At 41.9% G+C, this 20,646-nt stretch overlaps 1 protein-coding gene across 3 annotated transcripts in view; it reads left to right on the forward strand.

Annotated features, from left to right (window-relative positions):
- Positions 1–16,308, forward strand: part of NFIA (nuclear factor I A) — a 413,568-nt gene extending 397,260 nt beyond the window's left edge. For all 3 annotated transcript variants that reach the window (XM_055402525.2, XM_055402527.2, XM_055402524.2), the window contains one exon: positions 8,914–16,308. In XM_055402525.2, the coding sequence (XP_055258500.1) occupies positions 8,914–8,931 (18 nt within the window). In that variant the 3' untranslated portion in view covers positions 8,932–16,308. The remainder of the gene's footprint in view (positions 1–8,913) is intronic.
- Positions 16,309–20,646: the final 4,338 nt, after the last annotated feature.

Genomic DNA, 20,646 nt, shown 5'->3' on the forward strand with positions numbered 1-20,646 from the left:
CTCCACAGGAAGTCATACTCTCTTCCTGCCCTGCTCCCCTCAGCTCTCCCCACCACCAAAAAAGAAAAAAAAAAAGAAGAAGACAGACTAAGGGAAAGATTATTTCAGTGTTGAAAATCAGAAATTACAAAGGGCTGGGCTGCCTTCTTTATTTTTGCCTTTAGGGTTGACATCAGCCAATGATAAAGCCTATATCAGCTTTTTCAGCCCACAGCTAGCTTTTTTTATGGCTAACTTCCCATGTGGAAAAGGACTCATCCCATTTCAGAGTGTTAAAATACAGCATTTAATGAATCTGTAACTAAAGTTTTTCACCTTACTTTTGCCTTATCAAAGGAGTCGGTTGATGCCTTCTGATATTTGGCTGGACTTTGTGGAATCAAAAACAAAAACTTGAAAGAGCAAATAATAGACACAGGACCCTAACTGAAAACTCAGTCCCCAAACACCCTGGCCACCGCCTTTTCCACTGCAGAGCCACCCAGTGCACTGTCTGGGCTCCTCCCAGAACATGCGGCTGTGCCATCGCGGCCAAAGAGATAGGAGCTCTGGACAATTTCATTGGGTCCTTGCCCCCTTAATCTTCATGCTGCCCCTCAGATCTGAAGCAGCTTCCGTGGTGCGGGCTCACTTTAGTGGATAATCTATTTTTCATGAAAAAGCAGGAAATAAGCTGTCTCTTTCATAAAAAGATTTACAAAATGTAATCATTGTTGAAATATTCCCTTTGAACTGCCATGTCCACGGGGGTCTCCGGCTCCCAGAGTCGTGCTTCATTAGAACCCCCTCACAAGCGGCTCCAGAAGGGCAGGTACACTGGTGGGGCCCGCTTTGATGTCTTGAATGAATGAAAGAAAAGCACAATAAAAAAGAGCTGTTGATCAAGCATAAAATACTCTTTAAGCTGACAGAATAGCAGCGTTAACACACCCTAAGCTGCTTTTCGTTTTTCCCTTTTTTCCTCACATTTTCCTGTGCTTTGTGTACAGTGGGGGTTTGTATTTTATAAGAAGTCTCTGATCTATGTAGTATGCCATTCGCTAACAAAAACCAAAATAGGATTGTTTCTGTCCCACTTGGTTGCCTGACTACTCCCTCCCTCCCCTTTCCCTCCCCCAACCCCAGATCCCCTCTCCCCCTCGCCCCCAACTTCCAAGGCGTGCAGTTCAGCCTTGCAAGGCAAGGGCCCAAATGCCTTTCATAAACTTGAGCCAATTTCTTTTGTGCGGTTGGTTTCGCTGCTCTGATTTTAATACCGCAATTAAAGACAGATTTTTATTTTCTCAAGAACTTTCTCTTGCAACTGGAGAAATGGAACTGGCACAGCTGCTACCTTTAACTAAGAAATTATATCATTAAATAAGAGAAAGCCGCCTTGTTGAGCAATGCCTTTCCAAGGGAACTGGTCCTCTGCAGGTCTCCTGTGGACCTTATGGCCTGTACACACTTTATAGAGAATCCGTCTCCCCTGGCTTTCGGGTTTTCTGTACTTGTCTCTCTCAGGCATTAGTTCATTCAGTCCCCACAAAAACTGATAAAGTTGTTAGCTCCATTTCACAGAGTCTAAAAGTGAGACCCAGGGGTGCCGACTTATCTAAGATCATTTAGAAAGTGAAAGTGTTAGTTTCTCAATCTAGGGTTAGTTTGTGACCCCGTGGACTGTAGCTCACGCGGCTCCTCTGTCCATGGGGTTCTCCAGGCAAGAATACTGGAGTGGGTTGCCATTTCTTCCTCCAGGGGATCCTACCGACCCAGGGATTGAACCCAGGTCTCCTGCATTGCAGGCACATTCTTGACCCTCTGAGCCACCAGGGAAGCCCCTTTAACTAGCATGTAATGGCATACTAGTTAAATGATGTGAAAAGTGAAAGTGAAAGTCACTCAGATGTGTTTGACTCTTTGCGACCCCATGGTCTATACAGTCCATGGAATTCTCTAGGCCGGAATACTGGAGTGGGTAGCCGTTCCCTTCTCCAGGGGATCTTCCCAACCCAGGGATCAAACCTAGGTCTCCCACATTGCTGGCGGATTCTTTCTGTTAACTCTGACTCCAGTGCCCCACCTCTTACCACTATGCACGCAGCCCTCCAGTAAGTCAGCAGAGCAAATGTGAGTGGCCAGAGTGCAGTTTTTAATTCAGAAGTCTTTGGTTTCATAAGGTAAAAGATTACTTGATAAACATGCAAAGGGAGGCCAGAAAAAAGAACTTTACTTGATGGTGAGGCAGACACTAGAGCAAGTTGGAATACGGTGAAAGAGTCAGACTCTGGAACAACTGTTGGAATAATTGGATTGTGTATGTACTCTCAAGGTTTGGAGGTGCTGGATGGCTTATTGGGTAAAAAGATTAGTGTTTTCCCGTCTTGAGGTTTGAACCAAATGGAGGTCTTGGCCGGGAACAGCATGGTCACTCTCCAGGGAGTGGTGGTTTGGACAACTCCTCTGCGCTCGTAGTAAGCAGGCAGCTGTCCATGTTACAAAACTACTGCACATGCTACGGCTGCAGTTGGCCCCATTGCAAGAGCTCTTCAATCAGAACTCCCTGGGGTGACTTGTGGAGACCTGCATATCTCTGGGGAGAGCACCTGTCATTCAGGGAGATGCGGACGTGAGCCATGAGCATGGATGTGGCACAGCCATTCTAGAAGTCACCCATCTAAAGAAATTGTTGGGGTAATTGACACCAGTCTTTGGGCTTCCCTGGTGGCTCAGATGATAAGGAATCTGCCTACTAATGCAGGAGACACAGGTTCGATCCCTGGGTTGGGAAGATTCCCCTTGGAGAAGGGAATGCCAACCCACTCCAGTATTCTTGCTTGGAGAATTCCATGATCAGAGGAGCCTGGTGGGCTATAGTCCATGGCCTCGCAAAAAGCTGGACACAACAGAGGGACTAACACTTTCACTTTTGGAACCTTGGAGATTGCTTCCTTTATTCAACAGTGTTTATTAAGTCACCAGGCAACACACCGGAGATGCCACACACACGAAGACAGTTTGTTTTCTTGGGGAGAAAATAGGCAATTACAGTATTACAGTTCAGTGACTGTGACAGAGGTAAACCCAGGAACTAAAGGCCTGAAGAAAGACCCTTTGGAAGAAGGGACTGCTAATCTGAGAAAGCAAGGACTAGCAAGTGTGAGCAAAGCCAAGGAGAGAGAGGGGTAGCTCTGCCAAGTTCCAGCAGGGAGAAAGCATTTGGCTTTGGGGGACCTGGAAGAAGTGTAACACAGCACAAGTATTGAGTATAAGCAGCGAAAAGATAAGGCCGCAAAGGTGAGCAGGGCCAATCATGGCCCATTACTGTTTTAATAGCTTCCTGTACAATAAACAAGTCTTGGTTTAGCATTATTGAAAGCAGGCTTTCTTTAACAAAATCAGACAAGAAAAATGGCTGCAGAGATCACAGCCTGTGGCTGGCAAGACCAACAACTGACACCTGGGTGCAGGGTGTCACCTTTGTCAGAAGAAACCAGTATCCCCATACCGTGAAGAATGGCCCTACAGTAGCCTTCTAGGGGCCCAAGGACAGAGTCATGCTTACTTGAAGTCACACAACTAGTCAGTGGAAAAAAAATAGGACTCGGTCCTGGGTCCCTTGGACATTGAATATGCAGCCTCATCAACTGACATAAGTTTTCAAACATCCAACTATGAGAATTGCAGAGTAACTGGTCTCTTGAAGGATGCTGAAGTCTAAAGATCCAGGACCTTCTTTCTGCAGGACAACTCCTTGGGAGCAAGTACCATATTTGTTTACTCATATTCCCAGAGCCTAGTGTTATCAAGCACACAGTAGGATGCTCAACACTTGTTAAATAAGTGAAGTACTCCCAAATGAGGTATACTAACATCAGAAACCAGGAGTGGACTCCAAGGCCTTGTCCATTTCCATTGGATCAGAAGGAGGCAGGGGAGGCTACCCGGCTTCTGGCTGATTTGCCAAGGACAACTCATTTGGGCTAAACAGTGGGCTTTCGCTCATCCAAACAAGAGCAGGAAGCCAAAAATGACTAACTGGATTAATGACCCAGCAGAGATATCATCTCCTCCAGAGAGAAGTCAAGATGTTGACCGCAACTCCTGCAGTGCTAGTTGGCAGCATCCTCTTCAGGGGCTGATGGAGGATGAAGGAGTGGAGAGTGGGGGCAGAGGCCTCCCTGTATTTGCATGTTTCTGCTTTCTGTGTGTGAATGTCCTGAAATAACCCACCTTGCCTGGAGAAGAAAGCAAAGTGTCACACCCAGTTCTGGATTCCACATTAACAACCTCCTTCCGCGGTGTTCAACTTTGCCCTTGAGGCCTTTTGTTTAACTTTTTAATTTGAAAAACAGATTCTGCTGCGTCACAGTCTGTTCCGCCCTCCCCACCCCCCACCACAGCACCCTCTCTTTTTTTTTTGGTTAAAGTAAAATATAGCTATCTCAAACAGACTTGCATTTCCTTTTGTTTCTGAAATATGCATCCTGCCCTTTTAGTGAAAAATGCATATAAAAGCCATTTTAAAATTCATTATTCACATTAGAATGTTTGATGTTAACTAAAGAAATTGAGTCTTCATCAACCATGTTTTAGGCACCCTTATGACCAAATTTTGGAAAATAGCCTCGGTTTCCTAATTGCTCTCCCCCTCAGATAGGAAAGGAAAGAGACTGCCACCGTCAAAGGTACCGAGTGCCATTTCAGGCTTCCTGCTTATGATGAAGCCGGATAGATGTTGTTTATGGTTCATAAAACCTGACTACTGTGAGTATTCCAGAATCCTGGCAGAATGGGATTCGAACTTTCATGGAGCTGTAAATTAAGGGGCGGGGAGTATGATAAAACTCCTTAGAAAAAAGTGGGGGTGGTGGGTGTGGGGGAGTCATGCTGCAATGGTTAAATGAAATTTTATAAGCACATTCAGTGTGGAGCTGTTTTGCATTACATGAGTTGAATACCTTAGAGACGCCACATCTGCAGGCACTTTATTAAATCCTTAGTCAGCACTTTCCAACCTGATGAGATTACTTCTTCATTTGACTGGAGAAGAGGAAAGCTGAGCTCTGGTCCTGGACTGCAGATTTCTTTTGATGTTTCACCTTGAACACTGAGAGAGGACAATCAGCCCCACTTCCAGTCCCCTCCTCACCACCTTAGCACATCCCAAACTGTAGACACTGTGAATGTAACAGAGTAATTTTCCTTAACTCTAGCCTCTTAACTCTAGCCTCTGTGGGAGTGTGGATTTATGGAGCTCCAAAACAACTATAGCTAAGAGTTCCCAAGGGAAAAAAAAAGAAAAAATAGATCAAAGCTCTGTGTTTACTTCCTTAATGTAAATGTATCAAGATAACATCATCCGATATTGTATTGTAATATTGAAATTCACTGCAGATAAGGGACAGGGGTTCCTTTGTAGTCCATCTGGATACAGTAGGTTAGATTAAAGGGCTATAAAATATGAAGGCAGAAACCATATGAAACCTAAGCTTGTGTTAGTAAATATCTGAAGACAATTTTTTGACTCTCCATCAGTGAATTTTGTTTAATGTGGCAACATTTTCCCAGTGATTTGCTCCTCAACCCCAACAATTTAACAATCTCAGATTTCTTTCATATTTTTCTTGTACGACCCAACAAGAAAATGCCCAGAATTATTTGTCAAGTAATGTTTTAAAACTTGCACTGCTTGAATTATAGATTTTGTAAGAGAATATCACAAGAGAAAAATGGGTTTTTCCAAACATTATCTTGTCCATTGGACATTATTCATAGTTCATGGAAGTTTTTAAAAATCAAGTGGCTTAGACATGTGCAACTATCACACTCATCATAATGGAATTAAGGAAGGTCTTCAGCTACAAACTGGTCATGAGAACATTTGATGAAATGAATGGGTTCTATTTTTTAGTATTATAGTTGCTTATCTGCCATCACTATGAATAAATGATTTAATCAAGGAGCCCTCATTCAAAAGGGAAAAAAGTTCCCTGTGTAGTTCCCCTAACCAGCTGACTTCCCATTCTGGAAAGCCTTGGTTAAGTAGCTGGGTTAATTGTCATGAAGATTAGTGTAATGTTGAAATAAGGACAAATGGTCAAATTACAGGAGTGAAAAAGTTTAAGAATAGGTTTTGGTTTGGGCCTGAAAGGGTTAATTAAGTTTTTTTCACGGCTTATTAAAGACCCCCAACCCGGGCCTTCAGGAGTCATATTGACACCCCACCCCAGGGCAACTCTCTCCTCTGGTGACATGTTGCTGGTCAGAGCACAATAGTCTTCTGTGTCTGCAAATCATTGCTAAAATCATCTCAAGGAAAAAAAAAAAAAGTTTGAAAGCTTTAACGTTAGACAAAAGCCCAAGAGCTGCACTGCGCAGCTCAAAAACCCGGAGTCAGCAACTTCTATTGATTAAAAACTAACCTTTAAAGTAACTCTGAGAGTGTGTGGTTAGCATTTAAATTTAAACATGTCATGAGTTGATTTGTGTTACTGAATACCAACTCAGAAGGAGTAACATTCACATCACATTTTTTTTCTAATTCCCTTAAGCAGCTAAAGTATTTCATGAAATGTCAATAGGGCAAAAAGAAAAGGAAGGGGGGACAGCCAATGCTGGGCCTTGTAGTTTTCTTTCCCATGCAAATATTCACACACACACCCCCCCCAAAAGAAAAGTGTGGAGAGCGAAACACAATAATTAGTCCTTTGTCTAACTTTCCCAAGTGCCAGAGAAAGACAGATTAATTAAATATACAACAGTGTTGGTTTTTGGAGTGGGGGTCTCGCTTGCTGGGTAGGTCATAAATTAGGCAGAATAAATACTTCAATGTGTTTGCAGTGGGCCTGCTACGTCAGAGCCACTGGAAGGTTGGTGGGAGGAGAGCGGAGGGTTTCTTGCTAATGATAGTCACGTCTGGGTCTGTCTGGTTGCTCTTAGCAACCAGACATGATGTAACACCAGGATGAACTTGAACTTGGGGGACTTGAAAAGAGAACAATAGACCAGAGCAATCAATAAAGCCTATTTCAGTGAAGGATTACAGAGCTGCTCTGGGGTAACCTTGTCGGCAAGGCACACACTGAATAGTAAGATGTGTGAAGAAACTTTTTTTTCCTTTGCTTTGCTTTTTAAGAGAAGTGTAGAGGCACTGCAGATTTTTGTAGTGCACTGAGGTTGTGTCCAGAAACTGTGGAATGGAAAACTGCTCCCCCTACTGACTCACTGGGTCCTAGGCGCTTGCTTCGAGAACTAGGACGCAGCGTCAGATTCAAAGTCTGGAATTTCACAACTGACTTAGAAAGTGTGAGAACAGACATTGTCAGCGTGACTCGCCGCATCCAAAGTTTGAGAGAGAGAGAAGAGAGAGGGAGAACTCGGCTCTAACTCGGATCTGCTTCAGCTATGCGGGAATCCGGCTAGAAATACGGTTTGGAGTCTGCCTCCCGGTTCCTCTCTTCCCTCTTCTTTCTTTTGTCCAGTTCGATTTAGGCCCTGTGTATTTGCCAGGATGGTTTCCTTTCAGGACACAAGAGGCTTTATTGTGCTCCTCAAAGCATGTGGTCAAAGAATAACATCTAAAAGTATACAGGATGAGTAGTTTTTCGGTTTAGACTTCAGGTTTTTTTTTTTTCCCTTCAAGTCCTCTGGAAATCAAAGCTAGCTTGTGTGACCAGGAAATCTTATCCCAACCTCCATGTAGCTATTTATCCTGGAATCAAACGAGTCCTTGCTTTACCTAATTGAATCTCCTGGACACGGATGAGCCTTCATCTGACTGAATCAACCCAAATGCAACCCTTTCTGATACTGTCAACTCAGAGATTTCAGAAGCATTTAATTTTGCTTGAGGTTGATGATTTTTCTGTGAATAAATGTGGTGAATTTGGTAGGGTAGCTCTGGAGAAAAGTTGGCAAAAGCCATGTACTTTTTTATTTCACTTGAGAAACTGACTCTGATACTAAACCATAATTGGTCACTTTGTTTAGCTAACAGAGAAAGAAGTGCCAGCATATAGAGTGACATATCACCAGACTATTGCCCAAAGCTAATCACCTAAGGGCTTATGAAAGGAAAAGTTAACTGGTAACTGGGTCCAGCAGTTAAATGCAAGGCTGTAAATAAATGTCAAATGAGCAAAAACATGCATGAAGGCTGTGCAGGTGGCCTCATTTTTTTCTTTGGACATTATGGTAAAATCTTTGATACCAGTTGATGATTATATGTCATTTTTTAAAATTTTATTTTAGAAATATTGAACTGAGAGGAGCATTTTGCATCATAAAATCTACCTCATGCATATGTAAGGAGACTGAGTAGAAGAGAGATGACTTACCCAAAATCACTCAGGATTCTTGGTACAACACTTGTCCTACTTGAGCTCCATTTACTCTTCTATCACTTTGGATCCTCTGTGCCTGTTACAAGAACATTGTAATAACATCTCATTGAAAAGGACATGTTCTGAGATTCATCAGAGAAGACATCCATGATAATATGAAACCTCTCCCATCACCCATTTTCCATTCATTCCACTCTTCTTTGTTTGGAAGCCTGTATTCCAGGCACTGAGCTAGGCGCTGAGGGTTCAATCAAAAACCAGGTGATCGAGCTTCCTGCTCTGCTATAGCTGCCCTCACCAGACTGGAACACCCATACCATGTATGTGTTTCAAGTAGACATCAATATTTGGCTGTGCAAGTTACACTCAGAACATTGGCAACCCCCAACAAGACACTGAATTTCAATTTCAGAAGAGTAAGATCAGTTTCAGCGTCTTCAGGTTTACTGTGTCATTCCTTTACTTTTACCAGTGAAAACCCCCCTTTATCCCTAACATAGATCTTGATTTCACCAGTGGAAAGGCCACAGTTAAAGTGTGTTATTTTCCAAATTGTAGCTCTAATTGCACTCTTCCTCTTCTCTTCCAGTCCTGGTACCTGGGATAAAAGTCGCAGCGTCCCACCATCCACCAGACAGACCACCTGACCCCTTCTCAACTCTGTAACATGGACGCATCCTCAACCCAGCGCGGTTACAACTTCACTGTCACTGGAAGGGGAGAATCAAATCAACTTGTACATGGAAACAGCAAGCATTATGGTCCAACAACAAAGGCCATAACCTTTTGGGATTTTTTTTTTAATACTTTAGGAACTGTTGTAATTTTCTCATATGGTGCTGGAAATGGTTGGGCTTTGTAACATTTGAAGTGTTTCCGTGGTTGCGTGAGCATTAGGCAGTGTGGCTAGAGAAGGTCTACCCTTGCTCACTGACTTCCTGTTGTAACACACTTTCTTTACAGAGCCCGGCTGTTTCACAGTATTTCATGAATTTACCCACACCGGTGTGAGCCTCTTTGAGCAATCAGGAGGCACTTGGAGAACTAAATCTTTTGTAGTAGCTGAGATCTGCAATATATATAACTTACGGGACAGTCAAAGGGCAATGTTTTTCTGTAACATATTGGAAAAAGAAATCGCAGTTATGTTCCTTTTTTGTTTTTTATTTTAGTTTGGTTTGGTTCAGCAGTCAGCCGTTAACTAGATAACATGGCCCGGAAGGACAGTGAATCCACTCACGTTGCAGAATAATTCCGAAAATGGCAAACTACTACTACTACTATTCAGTTTTTTAAAAGTTTTGAAATGCTGCACTTACATTTAAAAAAAAAACATTTTTTCAACAATTTCAACAATGACACAAATTCACGTGGAAATGGGGAAGATGGTCTGTTTTGACAGAAACTGACAGGAATCAATCAAAACAATCGAATTTTGAATTGAGTAAAGTGCAATTTCATTGGATAGCTAAATATCTTTGTAAGATAGAGATTGTTGAAAATTCTATTTTTGTTTTTCAAGTCCTTCCACCCCAGGACTCTAAATTATTGGGGTAAAAAACAGCCTTGCAAGAAAAAGGGGAGCTATTTTTGCTTTTTATGTTTTTTATTGTTAAACTTGTATCCCTTTAAAAACTGAAGGAAAATTTAAAAAAAAAAACAAAAAAACAAATCTAATGGTGCTTTTACCACAATATGTTAACTACATTAAATGCTAATTAATTATTTTCTGTTATCAAAGCACATAACTAAAATAAAATCATGGTATCTGTTAATTTTATAAGCTAGAAGTCACTAGAATGGATTATGCCAATTCTGAAAATTTTTACATGTATCTGGCAACATAGGATTTATCAGTTATCAGACACTTCATTGTTCCAGAGATTGTCCAGAAAATTTAAAGACTTTTGCGCCCCTGAACTGGGCTATGGGAAAATAATTTTAATAATAATAATGAAACCAATACTGAGACAAATGCTGGTGCCCATTCAGATCAAGGGTACTTGTTAGGGAAAAAAAAAGTTTGCACCCCCAAATGTCCTGTATCTTATGTAAAAAAAAAAAAATACAAAAAACAAACAAAAAAATAACAAAAAAAAGTGCAAGTGATTTTTCTACCAGACAGCGAAGCACCCCTTTGCTTCCCATGCAACTTCAAGAAGGTTTCCTATACTATACATATATATACGTTCTGGTTGGCGAGCCCTGCTGATCAGAGAAAGTCTCTGCATGTTCTAGTGTTAGTAACTAATTTTTATATAGTTAATGTAGGATAAAGTAGAGTGCATTAAGACACAATATTGTAATCCCTACTCTAGGCACTTGCCTTTAAACTATGTTTTTCAGCCCTTCAGAAGGGTTCTACTACTGTCCTATACAATCAAGTAACTGAAATTCTTGGGAAGACACTTTGCTCCTCATCTTTCCCCCCCGAAACAATGTTGTTTTGTTTTGTTTTTTTTCCTTAATTTGCACGAAAACAAAAATTCCATATCAATGTGCCTTGCCCTGGATAGCGATTATTTGTGGAATTGTTGCACACGCTCCTCTATTGAAAGGGGTTTTTCCCTAGTCAAGCATTTGGAGACACTTTTTGTAAATGTGACTTTTATGTCAGCCATTGTCAGTTTCAACATCTAGAACTAAATAGAGAGTTAGTTGTCCCGCAGATAGGAGTAGTCTTTATTGTCCTCTGTGGTCAGTGGCAGTGCTATTCTGAGATCTGTAGATGCTTAGAATATCAGTATTTTGGATGTTGCTGCATTTTACAATTTATTTGGAGTCTTCCTTTATTTCCCCCCCACCCCGCCCCCAGATATATGAAAATATGCAATACCTGCTTATATCGTGTAGAAAAGCTTAGCGATGATTAATTTTTCTTTTATTTTTTTTATTTGACCAAAGTCGGTGCTGCACTTGACGCAGTGTGTTTTAGGTGTCTGTCTTTGTACTTTTTTTGTGATTTTTGAATGCACGTGCGCAGGAAGGGCTCCTCTTAGAGAAGCAGTCAAACTGTGAAGCACTAAGCTGACCCTGCTTCAAGCAATTTTGTTTTTACAACTGTTCCTTTCACAAGCAAGCCTTAAAAAAAAAAAAGACAACTTCCCTTTTCTTCAGCTCCCACACCCCATTTTTCTTAGCAGACTGCAGTCAATCCACATTCAATACAAAGTATATAATGCCCATTTTTATATGCACGTTTTTAAACTTCCAAGTTCTGAAAATTGTTTACTGGTTATCTCTATTTAAGGAAAAAAAAAATAAAACATTTTGGATTTTCATATGTGTCTGATAAGTGGTTGAATAGTCGTTTGGCGCTGTTGTATGGTGTGATTGTCAGTATATGGTGTCACTTCCTCTAGCCAGCCAGCATACTTTGCCTTCCCCTATAGCACTTAGCTGGGCATTACTTTATTATGACATATGTGCACTAAAAAAACAAAAAAGAAAAAAAAAAGAAAAAAAATAGCAGCTTTCAGTGCTTCACAGTGAAGGGAAAAAAGCCTAGACAAACATTTTGTCAGAACCTTGCGATAAGCCAAGGTATTACCAGTAAATTGGTTGTATATACAATAAAATTGCACCCTTTTTTTAAAACAAAACAAACTAAGCAATAGTTTGGGCAGTTTTAGCTGTTTTTAGTGAGCATGTTGTAGTCATGACTGCAAAGAGAGAGATTAGCTGCCCACTCAGAAGATATGTAATTTGTATTGTTGTATAGTTTTATTGATTACACTGATTTATTCTACCCTATTTTATAATGCAGGACTTTTGTAATGTTGTTTAAATGAGGAAGAATTTCTGTCAAATTAGCCTAGTGAAATTTCTGATTGTTCATTATAAAGGCAGCGTTCATAGAATGGCTTTTCTTTCTTTCCCGCCCCCTCTCCCTTTGGGAACTGGATTTAAGTTTAAAACTTTCCTGTTTCCTTTTTTATTTTGTAAGTATTTAAATACAGTTTTGTTTTGTTTTGTTTTCTTTCAATGGTATAGCATATTCCTATGCTTGAGAAGTATAGGTCTACTGAAAAACCATTGTAAATGGACGTTACAGGTATGCTGTATTTTTGAAGGTATTCTGTTATATTAAGTTTGATGAAGCTAAAATTAGGGAACTCTGAACAGATTTGCAGGAAAAAAATGTTTTAAAGGCTTTAAAACATTAGGGAGGCAGTCTAGGGTGATAACGAACAGGGGTTAAGTATTAAACACACTAAGTTATATTTTTGTTCATGTTTCATTGTCCAGAAAGCAGCAGGAAACTGTAGTTTAGTTGTGATCAAGCAGGAAAAAAGAAACATCGACAATACGAGTTTTTAACCTTTTTAGACTCAAAGTCAAGCGAAGATGTTTGAGGAAGACGTTGCTACCTGGGGTGTGTAGACTGACAGACTGAGGGCCGTCCACACTTGAAGGCCCAGCCCTTGATTCTGAGACACATTCGAATTTTTTCTCTCCCTTCAAATGGCATTAACAATATTGGCAAAGATAAGTCCCTCAAATGACTCTCCATTTTTTTTCTTTGGGAACTGAAGTCAGAGGCACAAACACTAAATCATATCATTTTCCTGTATCCCTTTCTTTTTCCTTCTGGCCCGTCTCCCTGCCACAAAAACGCTCCTTGTCTGACCGTTAACGGGCAGAGGCCCTCTTTCCAAAGCCCACTCTCTCCATCCCGCACGTTTTTCTTCCCTTTGAGGTTTGAACTAGGTTTTTTGTTTCTTCACACCCTGGCATGACAGTTACTGTGTCAGCTCCTCCGCGCCCCCACCCCACAGCCAGGTGTGGGCTACAGGCGGGCCAAGGTCCACTTCCCGAAGCGTGTATTCTTCACATGCTGACAGGTGATGTGTAAAGGAACTCAGACTTCCCAGAGTCACAGTATTCAGACAGCCCACTGGAAGATGCAAAACCCCGTCTCAAAAAGTTTGTCTTTCACTTTTCAAGTCCTTATCCTCATACGCTTTGAATTCTGTAGTTACAGTGTCATGAAGTATTTACAAAATCTGGTTTAAGAAAAAAAATATTTTCCTTTTGATTTTTTTTCATGTGTGTGGGGAGGGGTTTCTAAGAATGTCATTTCACGTACATGGCATCATGTCTCTGGAAGTATCATTTTGCCATAGCCGTAGTGGTCTCTCTCTCTCTTTCATTTTCTTTCTTTTTCTTCTTGTCTCTTTTTCCTGGTAGCAGGCCTCCACAGAACAAATTTAAAACACAACTGGCATGGTATGTACGGAGAGCTTCAGTGGCACCTCACCACCCACCCTCCGAGACCTGTCCTAAGACTTAAGACAGTCTCAGAAAGCTGCACTGCCCCCAGCACAGCTTTCATTCAAATCAGCTTTTCCAAGGCCACTTTCGTCCTGAAGTCAATGCATGTATTTACTGTTTGACAGTAAACCCGCTCTGCCTTCTCCACGTCCAAGGCTGTGCATTCGTCTAATTAGTGTCGTGTATGTTTTCCTTTTATTTTTTCCAATAAAAAAGCAGTGGGATGAAAATTGCTTTGATATATAGCAGGTAACATTGAAGCTATTCCATAGCACTTAACTGTAGTGAATACTGTGTCACCAATCCTGAAATCAATTTAATGTTTAATGCAAATCCATTACATGGTGCTATTACAGGCTGACAAAATGATTTACACAAATGTGACAACTTGGGCTCAATTCACTCTGCTTTCCAACAGTGTAAATGCATAGCAGTGTTTATCTGCATGAAAACTATGCACTAATCTATCTGAAGAAAAAAACTATATCAACTTTGGTATCTACTTTCCGTTTACTTCAATCCTTGCCTTTTTGGTCATTGTTATAATGCCAGCTTTAGGACAGAAAGAATTATAAGAAAACCAGCATAATACCTGATATATTAAAATGTAGTGCCTGTGAAATCTGTATTATATTGCTCTTCTGAAGTAAGATTTTTCTACACCGGTAGCCTTCGCTGTCTGTCAGTCAGGACCTTCTGGTATAGGTGATGTAAAATAACCGTACAATATTAATGCATGCTATTCCATAATGCTTAGTGAACTGTATGAATATTACTCAAGATTATGTTAGTCTTTTTTTCTGACTTGGTTCTTGTCAGCTAGGTTTAAAGGTATTTCACTGAGAACGCAAATTCTGTCTTTTCTTGATTTCAGCAGTTTTCAGTATTTTGGAGGTATACATTTACTTAAATTCAGTATTACTTGTGTTTTTGTTTTCGTTTTTGTTTTTTGTTTTCTTTTTCCTAGGGGACAAGCATGGGTGTTTGATTTCAGAAATCAGTCCCTGGCAAGACTTTTGTCTCAAAACAACCATTTGAATTTCAAGAACTCTGCTCTGAAGACACTGAGGATATTTCAAAATGAGGGACATTTCCCTTCACCCTCGACTGAAGCTTTGCCGATACTGAAGCATTTTCTTAATGGACAATGTTCAGCCAGGTACCCATGCTTGATCCGTCTTCACACCAGACTTCCTCGTATTAAAAGAAAAAAAAAAAGGAAAAAAAAAAATCTTTACAGAATCACGTGGCTATTTAGTTTCATGCACAGTTGCAATATTTTCTTCAAAAATAAAACTCTGTACAAACTTTGGGCCCGATTCATAAGAAAAAGAAATTGGCTATTAACACGGGATTTTTTTTTTTTAATAAAACTTTTTTCCTTTTTGGTCTAAATTTGAAATGACTTGCTTCCCAAATGAAATCTTTTATCTCTTTTTTTTTTTTCTCTAAGCCAGCACTGATCTGCCTTTTATTTTTTATTCCCCTTTTATAATCAGTTAGGGGGATGGGGAAATGGAGAGCAGATTTCAGAAATGCTCAGAAAGATGACAGGGGACCACCTGCCCTTGAGCATGGTAACAGGGAGGCAGCAGCACGTAGGGGCAGGACTTTGCCTGAGTGCCAGACATCAGGAGTTCCCACAGGAGCATCACATTTCCTGATGCTATTCAATTCAAAAAACACGATTTCCAAAGTGTGTCTGGACCACAAGAGTGTATGGTGGAAGTGCCACTGCTCATCCAACCCTACCACCTTCACAGTGGAGAACACCCCCCAGGGTGTTCGATGTGAACTTGTGTCTCTCCATGGTGGTCTCTAGGACAAATGGTGTCCAATGAATGGGGCTGTTTTTCCTGCTGTTTTTATGCTCAGCTTCTCAAAATAACAGAAGCTATTTTCCCTTTTTGATTCTATTTGTGTTATTTTTATTTTTTAATTTTTTTTTTAGTAATAGTCTATCGTTTAGCATTGTTTTTTTCAAACATCTCAACCGAAGGTCACAAGACCGCTGGCTACGCTGGGATGGAGGCCTGAAAGAGTGCACTTTCTCCCTAGTCTCCGACTGCCTTTCTGCACTGTGAAGGCATTTGGTAGCATCACTGCTGAGGTATGGGCTTGACCTAGAGCTGGAGGTTTATCAGATTCTAGGAGGTCCTCAAGGTAGACTTTCAAAGGCAAATACATGGCCCCCCTCCCCTGCAGCCCTGACCTCTTACCAGAACAAAGTTCACTGAGGGCTTGTCCCACCACCCTTGGAAATCTGTCTGTGCAAGATACCTCCGTTTTTGTTTTGGGGTTTTTTTGTTTGTTTTATTCATTTCAAATTGTGGGAGAAGGGGATTAAACACTTCCAATGATAAGAGATCTGTTGTGAAACTGAACACCCCCCCCCGTGTTAATAAGTTAGTTTGACATTTGTTTTTATGAGCCGGGCCCCCTGTGCCTCTAGTATACTTGTATTGACTCTCATAGTTACCCTTTTAGTTTGACTGTGTTCTGTGAAAATTTGTAATTGGTTGAGAATCACTGTGGGCGTCCATTCTTATTCAACTAAATCTCCACAGGTTTTTTGAGCTGGTGTGGATTAGTTTAACTCTTGTATTCAACCATTAGTGCTACCACCTTCTCACATTACAATACAATTACTGGAAGCAAGTACTGCATTTCCTATGCAACAAAAAAGGAAAATAAAAAATTGCTAATGCTATGGAAGCTGTGTCATCATTTGCTTAGCTAAATCACACCTGGAAGGTGACATTTGAGTGATAGTTACGGGTGTGGATCAGAGTTTCCCCGAAAGACAGCCAGTCTTTGCACCCGTCACTTGCATCATCCTTGACAGATGTCAGGCGCCCTCCACAGGGTTCTCATGTGCCATGTTGGCTTTTTTACGTGTGTGCGTGTGTGTGTGTGTGTGCGCGCACGCACACTCTGTCACTCAGTTGTGTTATTTACCTTTATGTCTTGTCTTTGCCATTGGACTGAAAGTTTCTTGGAGGCAGGGATAATATCTTACTCTCTGTATCTCTGAATCTTAGCACATCCAGTGTACCTAGAACGTGTGTGTGTGTGTGTGCACTCAGTCATGTCTGCGAGTTTGCAGCCCTGTTGACTGTAGCCTGCCAGGCTCCTCTGTGCGTGGGAGTGAGTTGCCATTTCCTCTTCCAGGAGATCGTCCCAACACAGGGATCAAACCCTTGTCTCTTACATCTCCTGCATTGGCAGGTGGATTCATTACCACTGCACCACCTGGGAAACCCCTTTTACCTACTTGCTGCTGCTGCTGCTGCTAAGTCGCTTCAGTCGTGTCCGACTCTGTGCGACCCCATAGACCACAGCCCACCAGGCTCCCCCGTCCTTGGGATTCTCCAGGCAAGAACACTAGAGTGGGTTGCCATGTCCTTCTCTAATGCATAAAAGTAAAAGTGAAGTCGCTCAGTCGTGTCCGACTCCCAGTGACCCCATGGACTGCAGCCCACTAGGCTCCTCCATCCATGGGATTTTCCAGGCAAGAGTACTGGAGTGAGTTGCCATTTCCTCTTCCAGGATATCATCCCGACACAGGGATCAAACCCTTGTCTCTTACATCTCCTGCATTGGCAGGCAGATTCATACCCACTGCACCACCTGGGAAACCCCTTTACCTACTTAGACAAATGCAAAACTTCACACTCACATAGTGTTTATTATGTGCTTGAGACTGTTCTCAGTGCTTTAGATTTCTTGTTGTTCACTTGCTAAGTCATGTCCAACTCTACAACCCCATGGACTGCAGCACGCCAGGCTCCTCTTTCCTCCACTATCTCCTGGAGTTTGCTCAAATTCATGTCCATTGAGTCAGTGCTTTAGATAGTGAATCAGCTAAGGCCCAGTTGGAACCAGGAAAAGGGTCCAGTCAGTTTTGCCAACACGAGTACAGCCACCACCCCCTGGAGTTAGAGAAACAGAAGTGAAAGGTTGGGTTACCAGACCAGAAGCTCCAAGGAGGGACTCCCTACAGATATTTGGATCTTTACTGAGAGGAGTCACTGTGAGGCCCTCATGAGTCACCACATGGCCCTTACTCAGACCTCTCAAAGGATGTGGGCAGCTGGTGCTGGGAGAGTTGAAAGGAGCTCGGGCAGTTTGCACGTCTATTCTCTTAGCTGTCACGTTGTGTGTAGGAAATGAACCCAGAGTGAAGTTCCTTCCCTCCTACTCTTAGGCTCCTGCCAGAGTTTCTCATCAGCTTTATCGAAACAGAGCCATCCAGCAAAGGAGTCTGGGAAAATATCATAAGGAAACCACAGCCCCATGGAACAGCGTGTAGACGGTGGGCTTGGAGACCAGAGACAACTAGTAAATAATCACTATCTTAATCCAGTTAATCCTCACAAACACCCTATGGGATCACTTCCATTTGTAATCCCCCTTCTAGAGATGAAGAAATTGAGACAGAGATTCAGTAATTTACCCAAGGTCATTCAACAAATACATGGCAGGGTAGGATGTGAATCTAAGAAGTCTGGCTCCAACGTCCTTCCTATAATCACTACAATATTTTGACTGAACTGTTTATTCAATAAATATCTTTTTGAGTACCTGTTATGTACTAAGGTTGGGGGCGGGAGGAGAAGGGGACGACAGAGAATCAGATGGCTGGATGGCATCACCGACTCTGTGGACATGAGTTTGAGTGTACTCCGGGAGTTGGTGATGGACAGGGAGGCCTGGCGTGCTGTGATTCATGGGGTCGCAGAGAGTCGGACACGACTGAGCGACTGAACTGAACTGAACTGAACTATGTACCAAGGGCTAGGGCTAGTCAGTAAGCAGAGTGGGCAACTATTCCTAGGACATGCACAGCCTAGTGGGCAAGATAAGCATTATTCCAACAAACAGCAGCAAAGGTAAGTATTTACCTTATTGCACATCTGTCAGCGATTGGGTGCTATAAAGGATACACGTAATTGCCGTGAAAGTCAACTGAGGCTGGTGAGACAGAAATTAACCAGGCAAAGGGGGAAGGCAGCTGGGAGAATGTTCTAGGCAGAGGGAATATCATGTACAAACAGCCTGTAGTAGCCCTAGGAGGGGGTTGAAAGAAGGCCTGTTTGGATGAAGAAGAGAAAAAGAGGGAATACGGTACAAGATGAAGCTTCATGTCTAAATTACAATAGTGTGGGGCCTTGCCGGTATATTAGAGAACTTTGTCCTCCCTGCAAGAGCATCATAAAACATGTATCAGTCAGATTAGGCTAGATCTATGCTGTGACACAAACAAGTCCAAAAGTGCAGTGTATTACAACAAACAGTAAAAGTTTGCATCTTATTTTGCATGTCTCTCAAGGGTTGCTGGGGCTTCTATATAGAATCTCCTCATTCTAGGACCCAGGGTGAAAAGTGACCACCATCAGGATGGTTGAGGGATGGGTCAGCGTGCGGGAGGAGGAGCATGGCAGGACACGCACTGGCTTTTAACAACTCTATCTGCAATTGACACACACCACTTGCACTCACATTTCATTGGCCAGAGCACATCATGTGGTTCAACACTGACCAGGAAGGATAACCCTCCCTCAGGAGACTAGAGAACAGATTAGTTTTGGGCACGGGTGGTGCAGTGTGGAGAGTAGGCTAAGTGGAGAGAGAGAACGGACACCTGGGATGTGGCACTCATGATGGAGTGGACGAGAAGGGGACAGATCAGAGAGGTTATGAAGGATGTTAATAGCTACTGTATATTGACCTCTTCTATGTGCTAAGTGATGTAGGTGATTTATCCCATTAAATTTAATATTTTCTCTCTTATTATTGCAGCTTTCAAAAAGGTAGAGTCCGTCCTCAAAACACATTTGTAACTCAAGTGAATGGATCAGTTTTTCCCTTACATGCCTGAGAGTCCAAGTTAGAATCAGTTACTACCTTTCAGGTAGTATTATTACTCAGGCCAATAGCAGAACTTTGGTCTTTATTGGTTGGAATTAAGACTTGGGAGTTAAAGTCAGTGAACACTGCTCTTCATTGACATACTCTAGGACAGATTATGTGTAGGTACCAGGCTCAAAGTGAAGGCAAGGTTGAGATCAAAACACAGGGTCAGGTGGAAGACTGCCTGGATTGAATCTTGGCTCTGTATTTTATTAGCTCTGTGGTGTTCGCAAGCGCCTTAGTTTCTCCAACGGTAAGATGGGAAGAATGATAATAACATACAACCACCTCACCAGGCTGCTGTGAGTATTTGATGAATTAACATTTGTAAAGTGGATAGCAGTGGCCTGGCCATTGTTAAGTGCTATGAGAATGCTATGACTTTAAAAAAAAAAAAAAATAACCGATTCCAAAATATAGAGCTAAGTCATTCTTTCAGCATACTGATAGTGGAAGTTCTCTTCCTTGTCATTTCCAGGTCTCTATTTGGGGGAATTCTGAAAAAACTTTCATCTTCCACTAAATAGGGAGAAGTAGCATAAAAAGTATAATCAAAGGTTTGAGGATAGAGTAAGGAAACGGTAACCCACTCCAGTATTCTTGCCTGGAGAATCCCATGGACGGAGAAGCCTGGTAGGCTACAGTCCACGGGGTCGCAAGGAGTCGGACACGACTGAGCGACAGAACGGAACGGAACGGATCCTTAAGTTTAAATGTCAGTTCCTCATTTTATTAGTTCTGCGACACTCGGGGCCTCCATTTTCCTATCTGTAAAATAGGCACAAGGATAGTACATACCTTATGAGATCATTAAGAGGGTTGAAATGAATTAATGCATGTAGAGCATTCCATACAGTACCAACCACGTAACTATTATTTGCAACCTTGGATTGGTGCATCCTAATGAAAGGAAAACCCTGACACTGGCAGGGCAATATGGTATAGTGGGAAGAAGTCTGGGCTTGAAACCAGAAAGGACTTGGATGTGAGTCCCAGTTTCACTATTCATTCATCACATGGGCCATGTGATGTATTTTTTAAATTTTTAAATTAAAGATTATATTTGGCTGCACCGGGTTTGCATTGCTGTGTGCAGGCTTTCTCTAGCTCAGTGAGTGGGAGCTACCCTCTAGTC

The sequence above is a fragment of the Moschus berezovskii genome, chromosome 4 (genome assembly GCF_049115385.1).
Source record: "Moschus berezovskii isolate FMDL1 chromosome 4, NW_MosBer_1.0, whole genome shotgun sequence".
In the NCBI taxonomy this organism is placed as follows: Eukaryota; Metazoa; Chordata; class Mammalia; order Artiodactyla; family Moschidae; genus Moschus; species Moschus berezovskii.